The following is a 22,859-nucleotide window of genomic DNA, read 5'->3' as shown; positions in this document are numbered from 1 at the left end:
TCCCAATTTGGCCTGCCGAGGATGCGAATGCAGATAAGATTTTCGCAAGTATAGGGTACCCGAGCGCGCCGCTGTTAGAATGGTAGAAATGCTGGAAAAAGGGTTTGTGTGTTTCAGTTTCCTCGTAACAGAATTACGTTTTCTCGTATATTCAAATTACACTCCGCGCCACCATGTCTGTAGGTTGTGGTGAAGTCGTACTTTACCATTTTTCTGACGGATTTCGCTGTCAAAAATAATTTTTCTTCACCAACCCTTGCGCCACGCAGAGGGCCTGCGCGGTAGGGGTGGTTCGGGATGACTTTCTCCGCCACGGACGCCGATTCCACGCCGACGCCGGATTTTCTGCGACGGGAGGCCCTTAAGGCTATCGCGTTAAAACTATAAAGGGCCGATTATAGCCCGACGTAACGTGAGCGCGCGCGCACGCTACGTCACGTTGGCGAAAACGACCCCCTCTATAGACCGTTTCACGGATTACAACATAGGCCCTGCACGGCTCCCGGTTTTGCCCACTGACGTTGCTGCTGAATGTAACTGCACAGAAGCAACCATGCGTTTTAAAGCATAAACTGATAAGGCACGTGACCGTACAGTATCTACCGGGGGGCAGGGGGGGCAAAGTATGTCATTTGCCCCCCCCCCCCCCCACTTCTGAAAGCGGTCACTTTCGGCTGCACGCCGGAAAGTCAAACAAAACTGCAGCTGAAGTTAATTTTCTTCATAGTGGCCACGTAAGTAATGCTTTTCTTTACTACGTAACCCCTGCTTGGGCAGCGAGGGTTGTCTTTTGTGCCTCCTCGTGAGGCGCTGTAGCGGCGACGCGCGGCATTCGCCATAGACGCTCTCACATTGCGGAGAAGGCCTGGCACTGGACAGCTCCCGCAGTTTCAAATTGCCGTTTGCGCTACTTGCACCATGCCCAGTTTTTTTGGGACTGCCTAAGCGTATTAGGACAGCCTTAGGGGGTTAACAGCCTTAGGACAGCCTAAGGACGTTAACAAAGAAACCCGAGAACAAGTTAAGGACCGCACAAAGAGCGATGGAACGCAAAATGTTAGGTCTAACATTAAGAGACAGGAAGAGAGCGGTGTGGATCAGAAAACAAACTGGGATAGCCGATATTCTAGTTAGATTCAGTGGAAAAGTGGAGCTGGGCAGGCCATGTAATGATAGGATGGATAACCGGTGGACCATTAGAGTTACAGAATGGATACCAAGAGGGAAGCGTAGTTGAGGACAGCAGAAAACTAGGTGGGGTGATGAAGTTAGGAAATTTGCAGGCGCAAGTTGGAATCAGCTAGCGCAAGACAGGGGTAATTGGAGATCGCAGGGAGAGGCCTTCGTCCTGCAGTGGGCATAAATATAGGCTGCTGCTACTGATGATGATGATGAAGCGTATTTGAAAACGCAATCGGCTTCCTATATTTAACCTGCGGCGAGGGAATGGAGAGGTCCCAATAAAGTATTATAATCAGCCATGTCCAACGATTGGTGCGCCTTTACGGCATGAAATCGTGGGATTATCTGTTGGAATCGCCGTGCAGAGATATTCTACATAGCGCTGCAGTCTCAGTATATAATCACCATCAGAAATCGAATTAAACCGCTCACAAGTCCAACTGTCGAATTTCATTGTGTAATAACGACTTATCGTAGATATTTTCGTGAAAGTGAGCTTCGTCGAACGCGCAGAGCCGTTTGAATTGCAATAAAACACTAAACTGAAGCTTTTCTAAAGGCATGTGTCACTTCCGATTTTTTAGATTTCGTGTTCAGGCCGTTTAATAAATAAGAACTACACTATTATTACTCGTTTCCCGGCAGGAGCAAGAGCAACAGATAATTTATAATTTCAAGAAATAAAAGCCACTTTTTGGCGACGTGTACCGAAAACTTGAACTGTGTAGGTTGCTTATGTGCTCGAAGAACCTTACGAATACTCGCTTCCTCCAAATTTTTATACACGGCATTTAATTGTTTCCCCCTAGTATCCTCGGTAAACTATGTGTGGCACGGTGTTTATACTTATTCGAAGTATGAAGAAATGGTTTGAGTGACCAGCGATATATGTGTATTCTGTGTAGGTTCATTACAGCCTTTGTAGAAAGTTACTCATTGAAGTGTTCCAGGGTGTCATACTGCCGCTAGTCGAAATGTTTCCCAGACTCCTAAAACAACTGCACGAGATGCGGACTTGATATTTCGGACAAATAGGGAGCATTTTAAGCGCAATGCGTTGCGAAACTTTCACTTTCCTGCTTAAATTCAAGTATTGCCGATAATTACTAAGCCCTCGTTCTCCCATGCGTTTTCGTGCATCATACGAGATTCGTAGTTTTTCTCTGGTGTCCTCGGTGAACTAAACCAGGCATCTTGTTTATATCTGGGAAAATTAAGGGCATGGTATGGGAAATATGTAGATAAGGCAGAAAGTTGGACTAGTTGGTAACAAGCATAATAAGACATGATTACTAGAGTAAAAAGACAGGGCAAGAGAAAGAACAAGGGACCAAGCTGTAGAGATGTAGACAATGTTCAGTGTAGACAATGTAGATATACAGACAATGTGTAGACAATGCTCCAACTGAGTGGGTTAAATTCGCCTTTTCCAATAGAATAGACGGCTGCGCTGTCATAGTTACAACTACAACTGAAGTCAAATTTTGCGAATATAGGGGGAACAATATGCCAAGTGTATGTGCGATGGTAAATGCCTGTTCAAGTGCTAGAGCGTGTGATATGGGCACTTTCAGCTATGCTTCCCAGTGTCCCGACATAGCTGTTGGTTACAACAGATTGATATTTCATGGAAAGTAAAGAGGGTCATAGTAAGTGCGACAAAATTTCTACGTTCCTGACCTAGTTATTTATAAGCGTTGCACATAATTACTGAGCCGTCGTCCGCCCCCCCCCCTTATTTTTCATACGTCATAAGGCGCTTCTAGTTAGTTTCAGCGATGTCCTCGGTGAACTAAACAAGACGCTTTATTTATATTTGGAAAATAAAGGGCGCGGCGTGGGCAATATTTAAGTAAACTTGAAAGACAGGGGGCTAATTATGATATTTGCAGTAAATTACGCAAGCAAGTGATCCGGAGCTTTATGAATGTGTTTTGCGAACAAAGCAGAATTTATCCAACTGCCCTGGGAGAACTGTTAACTCAACCGATATCAAATCTAGAGAAATTTGAGAGGGCGGGGGGGGGGGGGGATGAGCAGGGCGGGAGTACTCCATAATGAACGTTATGGTGAACGTTATGGTGAAGTAACGTATGTTAATGAAACACTGGCTTTTAAAACATTTCCAACAAGAAGTGCTCGGCAACTTTTTTAACTATGCGATATCATTCAGGAAACCAAAACTTTTATAGAATCTGTACTAAAGAAACAGTTTCGCTGGAAACTTGGTTGTAATTCTCCAAGGTCGCACACATTTGCTGCCTTTTTCTTGCGAATATTGGGACTCATTTATGTTGATTGTACTTCGTTGCGTATAACCTCGAGAATAATATTACCTTATATCTAGCAATACATGTGTGCTGTATGCAGACTTAGAGTACAATTCTTTAATTAGCAACGTCGTCTGTAACGAATGTGCATTTTCTGATGTGCGCTATGCTGCTGCTACTGGGCGGATCAGGGACCACTGGGCACTCACTGCCTTTTGTCCCTGTATAATATGTAGATTTATATAGTATCAAGAAATAAATGCGAATTCAAATAATTTTTGGGCCTGCATGGTTCACCATGTGTGATTGATGAATAGGTTCATGTCTTTTAAATATAAAAGTACTGACAGACGCATTTCCCGGCTTTTTGACCTATTATAAAAGTAATCGATATACCGTATATATATATATATATATATATATATTTACGCGAAGGACGAGTCAGTAAGACTACCAACTATTTACAGGTTGTATTTACAACAGTGGTTGCAGCGCTGAGCGGTTAGATTCACACCGCGAGCCCAGCTCCTTCTTCTTCTTTCTCGAGTGATGGCGCCCGCGCGCCTCGTTCAAACAACCAAATACCACACGCGTGTAGCAAATCCACCGGCGGCAGAAGCGACGTCCCGGAGCGTCTAAATGTCATAACTGGGAGGGTGATACTGCTTCAGTCGTGTAACGTGCACGATATCACTGGACTGGGAAGCAGATGGGGCGTCAGGGCGATCTCGTAGGTGACGGGAGTCACGGCACGAAGCACTCGGTAGTGGCCTGTGTAACGAGACAGCAGTTTTTCTGACAGGCCGACCTGACGCGACGGAGACCATAGAAGCACCAAGAACCAGGCGGGAAGTGCACGTCGCGGTGTCGCTGGTCGTACAAACGCCGTTGACTGTCTTGGGAGTGCAGAAGGCGGTCACGGGCAATTTTCCTTGCGTGGGCAGCGCGGGCGACGGCGTCAAGGGCATATTCACTGGTGGGTGCTGCGTGAACAGGGATGCTTGTGTCGAGGGGCAGTGCTGGTTCTCGGCCGAATAGAAGGAAAAATGGCGAATAACCGGCTGTGTCGTGGCGCGAGGAATTATACGCAAAGGCGACAAATGGTAGAGCGAGGTCCCAGTCAGTGTGGTCGGAAGACACATACTTCGCGAGCATGTCTGTGAGAGTGCGATTAAGACGCTCCGTGAGGCCACTCGTTTGCGGATGGTATGACGTGGAAAGCTTGTGCCTCGTGGCACAGGACTGCAGGATGTCCGCGATAACTTTTGACAGGAATGTCCGGCCACGGTCTGTGAGAAGTTGTCGCGGAGCTCCATGTAATAAAATCACGTCGCGTAGAAGAAAATCGGCAACATCTGTGGCGCAGCTTGTAGGGAGCGCTCGGATGATGGCGTAGCGCGTGGCGTGATCTGTGGCCACACCGATCTACCTGTTCCCAGAGGTAGAAAGAGGAAAAGGGCCAAATAAATCTAAACTAACCCGAAAGAATGGTTCCGCGGGAATGTCAATTGGTTGAAGGTACCCAGCAGGGAGCGTCGACGGTGTCTTGCGTCGCTGGCATTTCCCACACGCAGCTACGTATCTTCGAACGGAGCGAGCAAGCCCTGGCCAAAAGAACGTCGGCGGATCCGGTCGTAGGTACGTGACACACCGAGGTGACCGGCAGTGGGGAGGTCGTGAAGTTCGTGGAGAACAGCCGAGCGAAGGTGTTTAGGAATCACAAGGAGTAATACTGGGCCATCGGGGTGAACGTTGTGGCGGTAGAGTACGCCATCTTGAAGTGTGAATAAGCGAAGGGAGCGGTCGGCAAGTGACGATTCGAGGCGGTCAATGATGATACGCAAGGACGGGTCACGGCGCTGCTCGTCGGCGACATGGACCAGTGGAAAAACAGAGAACGCAGGCGTCGGCGTCAGGTTCAGACGTAGAGGTCGGGTCTTGGACTGGGTAGCGAGAGAGGCAATCTGCGTCCTGGTGTTGGCGTCCCGACTTGTACGTCACTGTGTAGAGATATTCTTGTAGTCGGAGAGCCCAACGACCGAGCCTGCCAGTAGGATCCTTCAGCGACGAAAGCCAACACAGCGCATGATGGTCTGTGATTACTGAGAAGGGCTTGCCATATAAATATCGGCGGAACTTTGAAACAGCCCAGACGAGAGCAAGACATTCGCGCTCGGTAATCGAATAGTTGCGCTCTGCAGTTGTCAGGAGCCGGCTAGCGTAAGCTATAACGTGGTCATGTCTGTGTTGCCGTTGCGCTAAGACTGCGCCGATACCATAACCACTGGCATCGGTTCAGACCTCTGTAGGTGCGGACGGGTCAAAGTGGGCGAAGATTGGTGGATTGGTCAGAATCGTGATAAGGCGTGAAAATGCGGCAGCCTGAGGGGAACCCCACGTAAAAGGCACGTCTTTCTTCAGAAATTCAGTGAGTGGTCGAGCGATTGCTGCGAAATCTTTCACAAACCGTCTGAAATAAGAGCAGAGCCCCACAAAACTCCGGACGTCTTTGACAGACTGAGGTACAGGAAAAGCTGTTACTGCTCGAACCTTCTCCGGGTCGGGTTGTACTCCGGAAGCATCGACGAGATGGCCGAGCACTGTAATCTGTCGGCGCCCGAAGTGGCACTTCGATGAGTTTAATTGGAGCCCAGCCTTGCGGAAGACGTCAAGGATAGCTGCGACGCGCTCAAGGTGCGTCTCAAACGTAGGAGAAAACACAAGGACGTCGTCGAGGTAACAAAGGCAAGTTGACCATTTGAAACCTTGAAGTCTATCATCCGTTCGAACGTGGCGGGGGCATTGCATAAACCAAACGGCATAACCTTAAATTGGTAGAGGCCATCTGGAGTGACGAAAGCGGTATTTTCTTGGTCTTGCTCATCGACAGAAATCTGCGAATAACCAGATCGAAGGTCAATGAACGAAAAGTATTTGGCACCGTGAAGACAATCAAGAGCGTCGTCAATTCGTGGTAACGGGTAAACGTCCTTTTTAGTGATTTGGTTTAGGTGGCGGTAATCAACACAGAAACGCCACGTGCCATCTTTCTTTTTGACGAGAACGACCGGCGACGCCCAAGGGCTCGACGAGGGCTCAACAATGCCTTTGGCGAGCATCTTGTTCACTTCCTGCTGCATAACTTGCCGCTCTGCTGTGGACACGCGATACGGTCGGCGATGAATGGGAACAGCATCACCAGTGTTTATCCGATGCTTAACAAGGGACGTCTGACCAAGTGGGCGATTGTCAGTGTCAATATGACGCGGTAGGAAAGCAAAAGGCGATATAGGGCGGCTGCTGGGCCAGGGGCGAGGTACGGAGCGACCATAGGACCTATAGGGCCGTCGAGGTTCAAGGCATCCTGCGGGTAATCAGGAGGATCTGGAGACGCGTCGGCTGCAAAAGCAGTGACGTGGTCGTCTGTCACTGACCGGAGCGTGGCCACCGCTATGCCTTCAGGTAACACATGCTTCGTCAAGCCAAAATGGACAACGGGGAGACACATCTGATTAGCGGCAAGGGTAACGACGGAGTGTGGCACAGAGATGTCGCGCGCCAGGAGGACATCACGAATATAGGGGCGACGACATAGTCGCCATCAGGCACGGTTGCCGTTGAGGCCAATTCGACGAAGGTTAGGGCTTTTGGAGGTAACCGAACAAACGCTGTAGCGCATAGGGTGTTCGGTTGTTCGGGGCGAACGTCGGAAACAAGAGGAAGCTCGAGGCACAGCGTACCGGTGGAACAGTCGATGAGGGCAGAATGCGTCGTCAGAAAGTCGAGCCCGAAGATTAGGTCATGAGGGCAACTGGTCAGCACGGAGAACAGGACTGTAACTTGGCGGCCAGCAATTCCTACGCGAGCAGTGCACATACCAGAGACGGCAACAGTGGCGCCATTGGCGACGCGTAGGGCTCGAGTGACGGCAGGCGTAAGAACTCTTTTGAGGCGACGACATAGGTTAGCGCTCATTATGGGCACTTGGGCTCCAGTATCAATCAATGCCGTCAACGGGAGACCATCTACATCTACTTCAATTAGGTTCGTGCTCGTGAGGAGCGTCAACGGAGGATTTGGACAGGACGAACGTGATGCAGCACTACCTCCAAGAGCTGCATGGCCTAGTCTTCCGTCCGGCGGTGTGGCGAGGAAAAGCGGCGAGGTTGGAGTGACGGGGAGCGACGGCGTTGAGGCGACGGCGATCGCCCGGAGGAGCGGCGGTCAGGGACATCAGAAGTAGGGTACGGACGGCGAGGGGGTAACGGCGAGCGTCGGCGTATGGGCGAGGAGCAGGGAATGAGCTCCAGTATGGCAGCATCCAGGTGGTGCGGCAGTGGCGGGATACGTGACCAACTCGGTGGCAGCGGAAGCAGATTGGTTTGTCGTCAGGTGTTCGCCATTCAGCAGGATTGCGTGGTCTCGGAGCTAAATACTGGTCATTAAAGGTGGTGGACATAGGAATCGGTGCCGAATCAGGTCGGGAGACAGAGCAGGCGGTAGGGATGCCAAGGTTTCCAATTTCTTGCCGCACAACCGCTTGTATAACGGAAATAGTAGGGGCCGCTGGGTCAAGGTACCGTCGAGGGGTCGAGGATGAAGGGGGCCGGACTCGTCGCTTTACTCTCACGACGAACGATACGTGTGACGTTCTCTTGAAATGGTCGTGTGGCAGGAAGAGCGGAGCAAGAGGACGTGGCAGGAGTGTTTGGGAGCCGAGAAAACTGGGACGACGCGGCGGCTTTTGGCTACCTCGAAGCGGCGGCATTCTTTGACGATGGCTTCGACAGTAGAAACGTCGTTATAGACGAGCAAATTGAAGGCGTCGTCCGCGATGCCTTTTAGGATATGGCCCACCTTGTCAACCTCGGTCATGTGCTCGTCGACTTTCCGGCAAAGCGCGAGCACTTCCTGTATGTAGGAGACATACGATTCTATCGACGACTGGACACGGGAAGCAAGCTCTTTTCGCGCAGCCTGTTGGCGACCTGACGGGTTGCCAAATAGGTCGCGAAGCCCCTCTTTGAAAGTGTCCCAGCTGGATATCTCAACCTCATGGGTGCGAAACCAGACAAGCAGTGTCCCGTCCAGATAAAAGATCACATTGGCAAGCATGATAGTAGGGTCCCAGTGGTGGCTTCGGCTAACACGCTCATACATGCTGAGCCAGTCGTCGACGTCAACGCCATTTTGGGCGGAGAATGTCCCAGGATCACGGATACTAGGAACCGTAACGTACGTTGTGGTTGGCGCCGCAGGTGTAGGTGGCGACGAGGTGTTTCCATCGGAAGCCATCGCTGAGAAGACGACGGTCCGGCCGCTTCAGAGCTCCGTGGTGAGGACGGGGAACGTTCCCCTCCACCAGAATGTTACGAGAAGGACGAGTCAGTAAGACTACCAGCTATTTACAGGTTGTATTTACAACAGTGGTTGCAGCGCTGAGCGGTTAGATTCACACCGCGAGCCCAGCTCCTTCTTCCTCTTCTTTTCTCGAGTAATGGCGCCCGCGCGCCTCGTTCAAACAAAGAATACCACGCGTGTAGCATATATATATATATATATATATATATAGAGAGAGAGAGAGAGAGAGAGAGTCAGATCGTGTGCGGTTTGCCACCCCCCCCCCCACTCGAGAAGTAGTTGGTACGCCACTGTGACCGGAAGTTTCTTGGGGGCGGCACGCTCGCTGCTGTTATCGCGAGCAGGAAACCGTCTATAGTTGGGCGCACTGGCGCAGCCAACGTAACCGGCAGCTTTCGCGCGCCCCGACGGACCCGACGCCGAATTGGCTCCTGACCTATTCGCGCGTTGGTCGCGCCGACTGCACCGACCCACAATGCATTTCGCGCGAAGCAATAAAGGCGCCCACGCCGCTTCGCCGACGGTTTAAAGCAGCGCGCGCGCTTGGGATCGTTCTGCGCATGCTCCGAAGACAACAGCTGACGGCGCGCGCGTCGCAGTATAGACCGTCGCAGTAGCGCCATTGCCCGACAAGGGCGACGTCTACCGTCAGAACATGTTTAGCCGCCATTTTGGACTGTGAGCCTTGCGAGAGCAGGCCGGCCGCACTTCGGTTGTGTGATCTTCGCCGCGCATCATTTCGATTGTTTTATTCCGCTTCGCTTGTCTTGTGCCGCTTGACTTGCTACATGTTTGACGTGCTCGCGTGAGCGCTCAGTGTGGAGTGCCATGGCAACAGCAAGCCCAGCCAGTGGATGTAGTGTTTCGTCGTGGGTAGCGGCGGAGGACGCGTCTGCTTCGTCGAGACCTGGCGTGCTAATCAGCAGTATATTTCATTGTTATTGCTCGGCACATGTGACCGTATCGTCGATTGAATCTGATCACCATTACGTTTCGCGGTTGAGGGTTGCCTCATTTAGCGAAAGCAGGCGCGTACGTAGCTGTCGGGCAATGCTTGGAACCAGGCGCCGGCTGCCCGACGACACGTGTCAGTGGTTGGTAGATATGCGGTGGTTACTCCATACGCTTCCGACGCAACTGAACAGTGCAATCATGCAAAATTTATTGGATGTGGTGCAGTGCACCAGATCCACCAACCAAATGTCAAAGCATAAGCGTGGCGATCGAGCAGCGCGGTACCTGCAGCGAACCGACGCCCGACAGTGATCACAGATGCCAGCGCAACTGATACAGCCTAGGTGCTGATTCTTATTTTTAGTATTTATTTATCTGTACATACTGTCAATCCCAATAGGGATTATAACAGGACTTGTTATAGATATATTTGTTACCTATTTTTACGTTTGCTTATCTGGAATGGCTTTTCTTTCGAATGTCTGAATTTGAAACAAGCTTTGCTCACGGTGAACCTTAACGTAGATCGTGCGCGAAGTTTATATTGAAGATATGGCGTACGGCAAGACCGGTGTACGGTGTGTGTCTCCCTTCTTGTCTTCTTGGGTGTGTGTCTCCCTTCTTGTCTTCTTGTCGTGTTTTTTCGCGCTGTTTCCCTCTCGAGTACGGCAAGAATTGTTCGTGTGCGCTATCTCTGAAGCGAAATAAGCTAACAATATTGCAGCGTTAGGGCCTCTCTGCTCTTTCTCTGTTTCCCTTACACCGTCTCACTGTGCTATGTTCATAATAAAGTAATGTCGAGTCTTAACAATTGTCCAATAAATACATGTGCACATGACCGTAAACCACTACTGACCGTGAGTGAAAAGCGCGGTCACTGCACGCACGTAAGTATTTCACTTGATCTACAGTGCGAATAATTTATTTTTTCGTTACTCTTATTCTTGCAAGCATGATGCTATTGTCCGCGTACCCATGCGAATATCGTTTTTTACGTTCTTACTTGCGCGGGCTCATTTAGCGCATTTCAACGCCACGCACAGTTACCGCATTACGGTTCCCGAACTCTGACACTGGCGCTAGGCCGCACTGATGAGGTTGACACGTTCGTTTTGTGCATTCTCTTGCTGCCCAAGCACATAGACAACGCTCAAAGATGGGTGAGCTCGATGCAGCACCACACGGTTGAAGTTATCAACTTTATGGGCAGGGCCGCGCAGGATGCGCGTGAACGCAGAGACAATGTTTTGGTGGACACATGGTCTGCATATATCTTCCATAGGACACGATTTTTCCAGATCGTTGCGAAGTGTTTTTACCGACTAGTTCTCTCGCAGAGTGCTTCAATTTGTCTTATACCGGTGTCACACGGCCACTTTTGATAGCAATCGAGACCGAACTGGATCGGAATGTTCGACCGCGATTGGCTCCCTTCCGCAGGTTGAGCAAAGAACCAATCGCGACCAAGAAATTCGACCCAGATAGGCCTCCATCACGATCAAAAGTGCGCCGTGGGACCCCCGTATTAGGCACTGAATGAAGTCGTGTTTGAAAGAATAAGAAATGTAGCCTCTGCCACTACATACGAGAAAATATTGCATCGAAGAGCTGACAATTCTCGCAACCTATTGGGAAATGTGCCAAAAAAAGGTTTACAAAAATGCGTTATTTTACTGATGTGTGCATTGGTTCACATTATAGACTGAAATGCCATGACCAGGTGATGCAGGAAACCGGCGAAGCGTGAACATATCACATCGGCAGTGGCTCGCGGAGTGCTAGCTGTGTTGTGGACACACTTAGTCCCCAAAATCGTTATTTTCCGCTGGTTGATTGTGCACCAATAAACTGCACAGTGCTGGCCTGTAGCCTTTTGATGAGTATATATACCATTATTTACGAGCGTAAGTCATTCGTGACAAAAATAAACGGAAACATCGAAGGAAAGCTACCACTCCGCAATGCAAGCGCAAGGCAACTCACAGTCCAGACCGAACAGGCAACACTGACACATACTCTTCACGCCAGACTGTCGGAAGCGCCCTCGTGAAAACGTCTATAGTGGAGATGGCGTTTCGGCTGGCGCAGCGCAACAGGCGTAGCGTGGCTGGCCGTGAACGACGCTGGCCCGCGTGCCGATAACGTCGCACTATAAACGCGCCTTAACTGTGAAGCACCTGCAAGAACAGCTAGATTTATCTTGCTGAGGGGCGCAGAAGTGTAACGGGAAAAAGGAGACCAAGACCGGAAAGACGCTCACTTGCAACTGTGTTTATTTGAGAAACAGACCACCAGGAGCGGTATTGCGCACGCGCTGTCAATGAATACATTTAGAAATTTAAGAATAGAATACATGAAGAATTTAAGAATGAGATATATTGCGTAACAAACGAGTAGAAATCCCTATCAATGACAAACGGGTGTGGGTTACAGTAACATCGGCCGTGCAAGTGGTTAAAAATCATTTAAAAAAAAAACGCGTCGGGGACAGGAGGAAGAGGGGCACGTAGAAACTTCAGCCGAGAGCGAGGAAGGTGATTCTTTGTCCATCAGATGCACTGACGGGGCATTAACATAAAAGTCCAAGTCAGCGTTAATCTGACCAGCCTCGAGGATATCTCTTTCAAGTCTGCCATTCGATCTGCTACCGATCTCGGTTTTTTCAAAAAGGGATGTACAGCCACATTCCCTACATTGCGCGTGAAGGTGCGCTGTGTTGCTCAGCGCCTTGAAAGATGACGAATGCTCGCTTAGCCTGTCATTGAGAAAGCGCGCCATCTGTCCGATATAAACTTTCCCAAAGCTAAGCGATATCTTTTATACTACTTCAGCGGCACAGGGGACGACGGGCTTAGCGTGTTTATTTTCACAGGCCTTGTTTCTCCTTTTGGCCCTCTGGGAGGTCGCGCAGCCGAGAAAGCTTAAGAGGGGCTGCGAAGACGACGTCGACACCGTGTTTCACCCCAATCCTTTTTAGGTTGTGGGAAAACGTGGATATATGGCACCACGACATACTTATTTGGTGTCTGGCGTGGCGTAGCACTGGGTGACGCCCGAAGCTTCTTTAAATCACACCGCCACTAGCACACTCGAAGGGAATCCCGAGGTTCTCAGACGAGACACTTTAAGGTCAAAACTATGGCCAACCCTTTATACACTAGACTTGGTCAAGGATGACTTGAGATGCGACGAAGGTATACCCCTTCCACCAGTTTGCTGTCAGAGGAGTGAAAGGGTAGACTGGCTTTCTTAGAACACGGCACATATTCCCAACAAGGTCGTCCCAACAAAGCGCTCGTCCGTGTCTCTTCTTGTGTCGTCTGTTTGGCGCTTTAAATAATTCACCAACAAAAGTGTTCGTCACAATACAAGATGTCAAACTAATGTCAAACCAACGAGCCCAACAGCTCACTATTCTAAAAAATACATAGCATATGCGAAAAAATCACGGAAGAGCCTCATGTTGCGATTGTTGTCGATGTCATTAGCATTGAAGCAGTGCAGAGACACATCGTATAGGCCCGACTGAAACCCGTCAGGTAAGATGCGTGTATGCAGCCGAATCCTATCCAGTGCGTCCCTCAGGACAACCTTCGCCATCTAGCGACACCTCCGCGTGTCGGAATATTTATTTAGACAAGATTGCCTGAATATATATATGATGCGGGTTCCATCACGCCCAGAACCGGATAAATAAAAACGGTTTTTTTTTAGTCCTTGAAGATCGGCACAAACCCACTGACCCAACTTGTCATAAAGAGGTTCAAGGAAGAGTGACATACACTCAGTGGCACATACCGAATGACACACGTTGGTGTAACGCTTTGTTTAAAACACGGATCCCTACGCACGCCAGCCCGATGCTCTATCCATTAGACCAAGGATTACAGAAAGGCCTAAGTTGGGGGAAAACGGTTTGAGACATAAACATACTGGAAAGTGACCTGGTGTCGCTTTGCGCATCAAAAGGGAATATATTGCTGCGTGTGACTACTCCGGCAGCTATGAAACTATTGCGTGCGTTGCTTGCCGATGTCCTTGACACGCCACACACAGGTAGTCATTCGCGACCGCGCGGGTCCCTCATGACGACCTGCCACTTTCGGAACAGACAGTCCTGGAACGCCTGTTCTATGCAGTGGTCACACAGCAAGTCGGTCAAGACACTCGAAGTTTTTGTGTTCCAGTGGCCTAGTACAGAGATTATAGTTCTCAGAGTCATTGCCCACCTCCTTTTAGAGCGCAGCTCTTAATGGCCCGTTTATGCGGCGAACGTCGGCGGCGGCGTAACCGAGCGTACGAGCACAACAGCGAAATATAAAGAAGTGAGCCGCCAACAGCGCAGTCCAATGACAGAGGCCCCTTCAATGACGTGTGCGCGGGAAACTGGTTTCATGAGCTCGACAGTTCGACGCGTACTCAGATCTGGTCTCAGCCGGACCCACGGTGTTAGGAATATACCCATATACACTTCTCGGCTTGCTTGGTAGACGGGATCGACTAGATAAAGTAGCAACGGCGCGCGTCTATCGGGCCGGTGACGGCAGCGGATACCTATCGGCGGAACGACGCAACTTCAGTTAGAACGTAGGCGAGAGCTTGCGCGGACAAGGAATGTGCGCATGCCCTCTCCCCCAAGTTCTCCCCTCTCTCCGGTGACCTTCTTTCGCGCGTCACTCAATCATTTCGGATTTACCGCGATGCGCCGGTTGCTATATCAATCGGAGATTAAACCAATAAAAAGTTTTCTGTGTTAAAGTTGCCTCGTACTGCCGATAGGTATCCGCTGCCGTCACCGGGCCGATCGGCGCGCGCTTTGGTTTTTTATCTGGTCGATCGCGTCTCGCTAGTGTCCTCACCAAAAGTGTATATCTTACACCGTGGCCGGATCCATAGTTTCATACCTATCGTCTGATCTCGTCAGCTCTCGCTCGCGCTTGTTTCGCTCGATTGTCATAGTTTGCGATTGTATTGTAATCTGATTGTATGCGCGACGTGCATTGTGTAGTACTTTCTGGAAGTCAAGCGGCACCAGCGATTACACTGGAAGCTTCAACGAGTAATGTATAAAGCCGACGCGCTTGACCCGCAAATCAGATATACGACGATTCGCGACTCTGCGACATGTCTCTCTCAAATTCTTTGCTTCAATATATCGCGAAATGAAAACACGTATAGAGCTGCACTCAAATTTCGCATTAGGGAGTATCGTAATCGTCGGTGAATTTGTTTGTTGCCTTTAGCTTATGTATTCGTTATTCTTTCAGTCTAATTTATTCTTACCCTTCCCCAAGTTCAAGGTAGCAAACGAGAAGCTCTTTCGGTTAACCTCTCCGCCTTTCCCGCCCCATTTATTTCTCTCTCTCACCTGGAAGGTGCACGAAATATCCTAAGAATGAAAACATGAGTGAGTATCCGCTTATTCGGCGGGCTTATGGTTACAGGCATTGCAAAACTGAACCAATGGTATTACCGAAATTATCGTAGTTGCTTGCACAAGTTCCACATTTATTTATTGGAGAACAACCTTTTATGTCCACTCGAGAAGCTTTATAGGCATACTGCAAGGAAACTTACAAAATACAATAAAAAGACAGTGAAAATATTAACAAAACAGACAACACGATAATTAAAATGTATGCATTTTCCTCACATCACGATCATCAAAACCAGCGCATGTTCTCGTGCTCAGTTAAAGAAAGAATAATTCTGGGCGTTGGCCAAGAAATCAGCTCACGGAATAGCCACCCACCGTGAGCCCAACGATTTTCGAAGGATTTTCTCAGCACTAAAATATTCTGTCCTAACATAAGAATTTCTTGCTTCTCTTCTTTTTTTATTTCCGCACTTTTCAGTGCGGGACAAATGAATTTGGAATAATCCATGAAACTAAACGGACAGCATGAGCACTGATGTCACACATAGAAGGCGTAACAACTATTTTCGTATGCAGGGTGTTTTAGTTAACTGGGGCCAAACATTAAAATATACAAATGCTTCGTAGCTCAACAGAACCAAGGTAATTTTGTTTGCCTTCGTTTGTAGATACTCACTTTATTTTCGCAATGCACCTAACTATATAATTAGTCCTAATTAAGTAATTATTTATTCAACATCTCAATTATTTTAATTAGGTGAAAAGTGCCAATGAGGAAATTGTAGAGCACCATGAGAAACTCCTGATACAGCTTTCTGTTGTTCAATACGTGCAACAAAATTTTTTTTCCGAACGTGAAAGCCCGAGAATACACGCAAAATGCCTCGAGCGGCCAGTCGCGCGGCAATTTGGCGTGTATTCGCGAGCTTGTGTCTCAGAAAAAGTCTTATGTGGCACGTATTGAGCAACAGAAAGCTGCATCGGGAGTTTTTCATGTTGCTCTACAACTTTCTCATTGACACTTTTAATGTAATTATAATAATTGAGAAGTTGATAAATATTAAAACAATTATCTAATTAGGCGGATTACAAAAAAATACCTGATATCTACAAGCGACGGCAAACACATCACCATGGTTCTGTCGAGCTACGAAGCCATCTGCATATTTTTAAAGTTTCGCCCAATTACCAGAACAGCTTGTATAGTACTGCTGTTATTTCTTTGAGATGTTTGCAATTTTCCTGCACTATCAACGCCATGCGTTGCTGTTTTCACGCGCCTTCGTAATAGAGACGACACGACGATCAAGAAAGGGACACGTTGACACGCGCCAAACGAGAGGAAGATCATCATCATCGTCAGCGTCTCGCTTCGTGTTCTATTGCGTTGCCGTCTCGTCGCAGATAGCTGTGGCCGCAGAAGCACTCCAGGTCGGAGGCACATCTCTGATTGAGAGAAGAGCGTCATGGCCCCCATGCTCGGTGGCCCCGACGTCCTTGCGATGCACGAGTTACTCTTCCCTGCGGATGACGCCAGGATCCCCTCCGGGCTGTCATCACCGCGCGAGATGGACCGCTGGTGCCAGCAGCCACCCGAGTGCGAGACCATCACTTGTCTGGGACAGCTCGGCACAACACGCGACGCCATTGGAAGCTACCACAGGTGCACTGGGCGTCAGGAGAAGGGCGGCGCCGACGAGGCTACAGTGACGTCGTGCAATCAACTCGTGCCGGGGATCGACGTGAGCGAGCTGGGCGACAACGTCAGCCGTGGTGGTGGTGTGAGAGATCCACAACTGCCGCGACTGAGGGTGAGAAATATAGCTTGGCCGCCGCTGTGTTGTGATGCTGACGCTCCTTTAGCGGCCGGCATCGCAGCGAAGCGATGCTTGTGTCGCCGACAAGCGCCTGCAAACGCCCGTGGTTGGAAGCTGTGTTGCCAGGACTCGTCTCACCTGGCAAGTTCTCCAGCTGACCACCGACGCTTGCCCTGAACATTCATACAGCACAGTTTGGCTGTGCTTTCGGTGCTATGCAGCGGGTGGGCAAGAAGGGAATGGTACTGCCCTAGGATGCAAAGACCGCCGGCATTTTATATCAAACTTCCTGTAGATCAACACCGTTATTGGCCATATAATTGTATTCAATGGATAAGTCGTATTGTATATTTGCTGTCTAAATATAACCCATTTGTATGTCAGCTGTGTTTCATAATTCTTCTGCGGGCCAGCACGGATATTTTTCAGAGCGTGCCTGCGCTCTCGATGTTCAGAGGTCAAGAATAATCCAATGGCTAACCAGGAAATTTTAAAAACAGCTGGGCAACACCGTCTAGGCGGCAAATGTCATGTGACTACGGCAATTTCGCATGTCGAAACACTGCAGTACAGCGCATGACCACCGTCATCATTAATGGCAGCATAAGATGCTTTTCCATCCTAGGATTGACTCCTAATCTCCGTCGCTTTGTTTATAATGTTGCTAATGTTTGCTCAAGCAGTCAGTCTATTTTAATGTGAACATTGATTGCATCAATCCAAGCACTTATTGTGGTGCTTTCTTTTGTGCCAGACACATGTGTCGTCTAACTATAATTAGGACGACGGGGGCGAAATGCGAAAACACCAGAGTACTTAAATTTAGGAGCACTTTAAAGAACCCCACGTGGTCAAATTTCTGGAGTCCCCCAATACGGCGTGCCTCATAATCAGATCGTGGTTTTGCCATGTAAAGCCCAATAATAATTTTTTATAAGGACTATTGACCCGAGCGTGACGTCGCATAGTATGAGATAGCAGGCGAGCGCACGGGCCACTTTCCATTCGGCCAAACTTTTACCACAATCTTTCGCAAGCGTCACAAGCCGTAGCGTACCACTTTCTTCCGGTCTTGCCTCGTTGTGGCTTCCACTTGAGGAAGTGTCAGACTTCGCTTCCTTCTGAGTCGTACCACATTCACGAGTACTTTCCTCTTAGCAGCTAACTCTACGAAGACGCTGTGCGACAAGGTACCAGGTTCGAGATCGTCCCAGGTCGTAAAAAAACAGGTTGTAACGTTTCTTCACCTCGAACAATCCTCATGTCGTGGCCGTCGTGGCATCGTCTTCGCCTTCCAGCTGGTGTCGTGAAACAAATGGTCGAGTTACACAAACAGTCGCTTGCGTTACGCAACATGTTTGGCCACCTGGTAACGCTTAAGTTCGAACCGATGGTCGGTAGCCAGTTACTTGGAAAATGCTCCTTATTCCATCGATTCCCATAATGCATGGAATCTGCATAGTGTCTTTAGATATTAATTTTTGTCGTTTCTAGAGGACGCCTGGTGCCAATGCTCTAATTTTATGTGTAATCCATGTGAACTTCTCGCTAATCGAGTACTCCTTGCATTATTCAAAGAAAATGTGTTCATAACTATACTAGGGGACACGCTGGTTTGTCAGGATCTTCATGTTGTTTTTTAATAGAAGCACACCTACTCATCGATTAAGAATTCAGTTAATTTAGAACGACAATGTACAAGCTAGAATGCAGGACGTCGATGCATCGTTACCATCTTCGGCGGTGTATCTACATACCACGCTGAGATCTCTGCTCGCTGGTCAACTCACACGCATATACAAATATGGGATCTATACCTTGGTTTAACAACAGTGTATTCATCCAGATACAATGACAAATGAAGTGCACCTACTTAGATGCCTTTAGCTATTCAAAAAAATATCAAGCTGAGCAGAGCGTTGAATCGTTGGGAAAGTAGATAAACGATTCAGATGAAGTAATCGAAGTGTGCGGATGAACGAGGTACCAAACCGCAATATTTTTCCTCCGAAGACAGAAGCTTGCTTGTGATTTAGGGCGTTTCTATAGCCCTGTATTGACGAATGAGCAAAAATACAGTGATAGTGTCGCACAAATCATGTTATAAATTCGTGTTGGGGAGTATGATTGGAACTTGCGGTCAGCGGCCTTTTCTTCATTGTCAACATATTGCTTCCAGTAATTTCGATGATGATGATGATGATGCCTCAACACTTGGCACAACCCACTGAGGGGATAGGCCACGAACCGGGTGGTATTATGATAGAAATTTAAAATAAATTAATTTATAATACCTAAGTATAAGAATGAAAATAAATGACTAATTGAAAATGAGAAATAAAGCAATAAAGAATTAAGTAGTCTATACTAAGTTAGTCAGCTTGCCTGAATGGGAATAGTAATATGAATTTAACAATAAATTAAATACAGCAAAGGAAATACGTAGATTTTGATAATAATAATATTATTATTTAATAATAATATAATAATTGTGGTTTTGTGACTTTATTTTTGAATTTGCTAAAGGTACAATTTATTGAAGGATAAAAAGCAATGACGTAAAAATGGGAAAATATTAATAAGGCCATCTTTTTGTGTCACATAGAAAATTATAAATGGCTCGGCAAACATTCCCGTGGCCATATCCTAACACCATGGCTCCAAGTGAGAGTAAAACTGAACTGCTTAACGGCAGTCCTAGATTACGAAGTGGGATTTCTAAACATCGTTGTCGATGATTAGAAAACCGCCGACAGGATAATAAAAAGTGATCGATAGATTCTGGTTCATTGCAGAGCTAGCATAATGGTGATGCCGCCAGACCACATCTGGGCAAGTAAAAATTTAGTTGTGGAATACGGCAACGCAGTCTTGTAAATGTTACTTCGAATTGCCGGTTGGGACACCACTGTCGATTCCAAGAATAATTTAGGTGTATAAAGTCTGTTGATTTTGCTAGTGCGAAATTTTATTTTAATAGAAGCCGCACCTTTTCGTTCTCTTCGTCAAGCAGGCATTGACCTTTGTTGTCCCTACCGAAATCATCAGCTTCATTAAGTCAATGGAATCCTTGCAGTCATTGCTGTGGAAGCAGACAAAAGCTGTATTAAACACTACGTAATTCTACATCAGCCTGCAATAGTCCGAATTCCTTGGCGCAGAAACGGTTAGTTGTTCGTCCGGATCAGCCAAAACGATATTTTAGCAGCACGCTACACGTATCCTTTCGTCCAATTCTATTTAGGGACAGCTAGCTAAACTGACAGTGTGTCCTTGGGAAGGAAGTCGGTGCCCATGCAAGGATCAAGGTTTAATTTCGTTCAGGCTGCACCCGCGTTTTGACTGGAGAGGACACCCTATTTAAACATTATTTGGTATTGTTTACTTCTGAACGCCGAATCAAAGCAGTACAAGGCTTCCTGATTTTTTAAATCTCATTATTAACCAAGTGAAAAGTGATAGCCCTCAACAGCAAACAGTGAGGACGACTCCAATATTGATATTGATCGAAAAATAATTTTAAAAAGTACATTTGTATATAGGACCCCTCTATTTCATTTCACCAAGTATGCACGCGCCTGAACGTGTCACTACATAATGCTTATACAGCCATACAGTGCAGTAGCGGACAAAATACTTCTTTGTGGGGTTTTACGTGCCGAAACCAGTTCTGAAACCAGTTAAAACGCCGTAGTGGAGGTCTCCGGAATAATGTTGACCACCTGGGGCACTCCATTCTCTTACTCTAATTGTCCACCGGTTATCCATCCTGCACATTACATCGCCTGCCCAGCTCCATGTTTTTTAATTAATGTCGACTAGAATATCGATTATCCTCGTTTGTTCTCTGATCCCACTGGTGCCTGTCTTCTTAACGTTAGCCTAATATTTTTCGTTCCATCGCTCTTTGTGCGGTCCTTAACTTGTTCTCAAGCTTCTGTGTTAACCTACCAGTTTCTACCCCATAAGTTAGCACCGGTAGAATTCAATGATTGCACCCTTTTTTTTCAACGACAGTGGTAAGCTCCCAGTCAGGACTTGACAATGACTGCCGTATGCACTCCAATCCAATTTTATTCTTCTGTAAATTTCTTTCTCATGATCAGGGTCCCCTGTGAATAGCTGACCTAGATAAACGTACTGTCACGGGATGTTCTTGTAAGTCCACAGGACGTTTGACCGAAGTACAAGAAGACGAGGCAGTCTCAGCTGGACACCGATCGAGCGCGCACTACTAGTTCGTCAACTTCCTCTTTCACACTTCACCGTGCCGGCACCGATAATCTCCAGTACAATCACCCCCCGCACAGAAAGAAGCCATCCTGGCGACCTAGGGAAAAGATAGCATTTAGATAGATTAGCATTTAGATAGCATTTAGATTTAGAAAAGATAGCAAGATATAAGATAGGAGACGCGGTTTTGGCCGTGCTACATGAACTATTTCGCGCCCTCGGCAACGGCGATCAGAAGACGGCGCGAGCAACTCGATGACATAGTTCACGGGTGATTCTTGCTGCAGTACGCGGTAGGGACCGTGGTAGTTGCACAAAAACTTAGTGGATTGGCCGGGGTAAGTAGCCGGTTCCCGAAGCCAAACAAGCATTCCGGGAGAATAGCGGGCACTAAGAGCGGATGCCTCATGGCGTGATTTTTGGCGCCACTGATCTTGGCTGGTGAACGAGCGGGCTAGTTGGCGACATTCTTCAGCATAAGCAGCAACTTCTGGAACAGGTGTCACTTCATAAGCGTCAGGACGGTAGGTGAGAATGGTGTCCAAGAGGCAGTAAGGTTCTCGGCCATAGAGAAGAAAGAAAGGAGAGAAGCCGGTGGTAGTTTGCAGGGCAGAATTATAGGCGTAAGTGACAAAAGGAAGAACCCGGTCCCAATTGGAGTGATCGCCAGACACATACATCGCAAGCATGTCGCCAAGAGCACGATTGAAACGTTCCGTCATGCCGTTAGTTTGTGGATGGTAGGCGGAAGCGGCGCGATGAACGATGTTGCACTCCTTTAGCAGGGCCGCGATGACATTGGAGAGAAAGACACGCCCACTGTCACCTAATAATTCACGTGGAGCACCGTGTCGCAAAATGAGGTGGCGAAGAAGGAAGCAAGCGACGTCTTTCGCGGTGGACGCCGGCAGCGCAGATATTTCGGCGTACCGTGTGAGGTGGTCTACGGCAACAATGATCCACCGTTTACCGTCCGGAGTGCTTGGAAGGGGGCCGAAAAGATCAATTCCAACGCGGTCCAATGGTCGAGCAGGGCAGGGTAAAGGTTGCAGGGGACCTGCAGAACTCTGAGGAGGGGTCTTGCGGCGTTGACACGTAACGCATGAACGGACGTACTGGCGAATGAATCTGTACATGCCTCGCCAGTAGAATCGAAGACGAAGACGGGAATACGTTTTGAAGACGCCGGCGTGGCCACATTGGGGGTCATCGTGGAAAGCGGCGCAGATGTGTGAGGGCAGATGACGGGGAATAACCAGCAGCCATCGACGGCCGTAGGTGAGGTAATTCCGTCGATAGAAAAGGTCGTCGCGGATACCAAAGTGATGTGCTTGACGACGCACGGCGCGTGAGAGAGACGCAGGTGAGCGGTGAGACAGGAAGTCCAACAGTATAGAGATCCAGGGATCTTCACGCTGCTCGGCCGGCATGTCGTTGAAGCTAAGAGCTGACAAATCGCAGGTGGGAGTTAAGGAGCAAACAGAGGCAGGAGGTAGCGCAGAACGGGATAGGGCGTCGGCATCTGAATGTTTGCGTCAAGAGCGTTAAATGACACGTATGTCATACTCTTGAAGCCTTAAGGCCCAACGAGCGAGGCGGCCACTGGGATCTTTCAAGGACGATAACCAGCATAAGGCATGGTGATCAGTGACAACATCAAACTGA

The 22,859-nt window shown here is 48.3% G+C and overlaps 1 protein-coding gene across 1 annotated transcript in view; it reads left to right on the top strand.

The window, feature by feature from the left end:
- Positions 1-16,599: 16,599 nt before the first annotated feature.
- LOC125942572 (uncharacterized) overlaps positions 16,600-22,859 on the top strand; it is a 65,365-nt gene continuing 59,105 nt past the window's right edge. Inside the window, exon 1 of the mRNA XM_049660764.1 lies at positions 16,600-16,807. Within this exon, the coding sequence (XP_049516721.1) occupies positions 16,611-16,807 (197 nt within the window). The 5' untranslated portion in view covers positions 16,600-16,610. The remainder of the gene's footprint in view (positions 16,808-22,859) is intronic.

This window comes from Dermacentor silvarum, chromosome 1 (genome assembly GCF_013339745.2).
Source record: "Dermacentor silvarum isolate Dsil-2018 chromosome 1, BIME_Dsil_1.4, whole genome shotgun sequence".
NCBI lineage: Eukaryota > Metazoa > Arthropoda > Arachnida > Ixodida > Ixodidae > Dermacentor > Dermacentor silvarum.
This window is presented reverse-complemented; position numbering and strand designations above follow the sequence as displayed.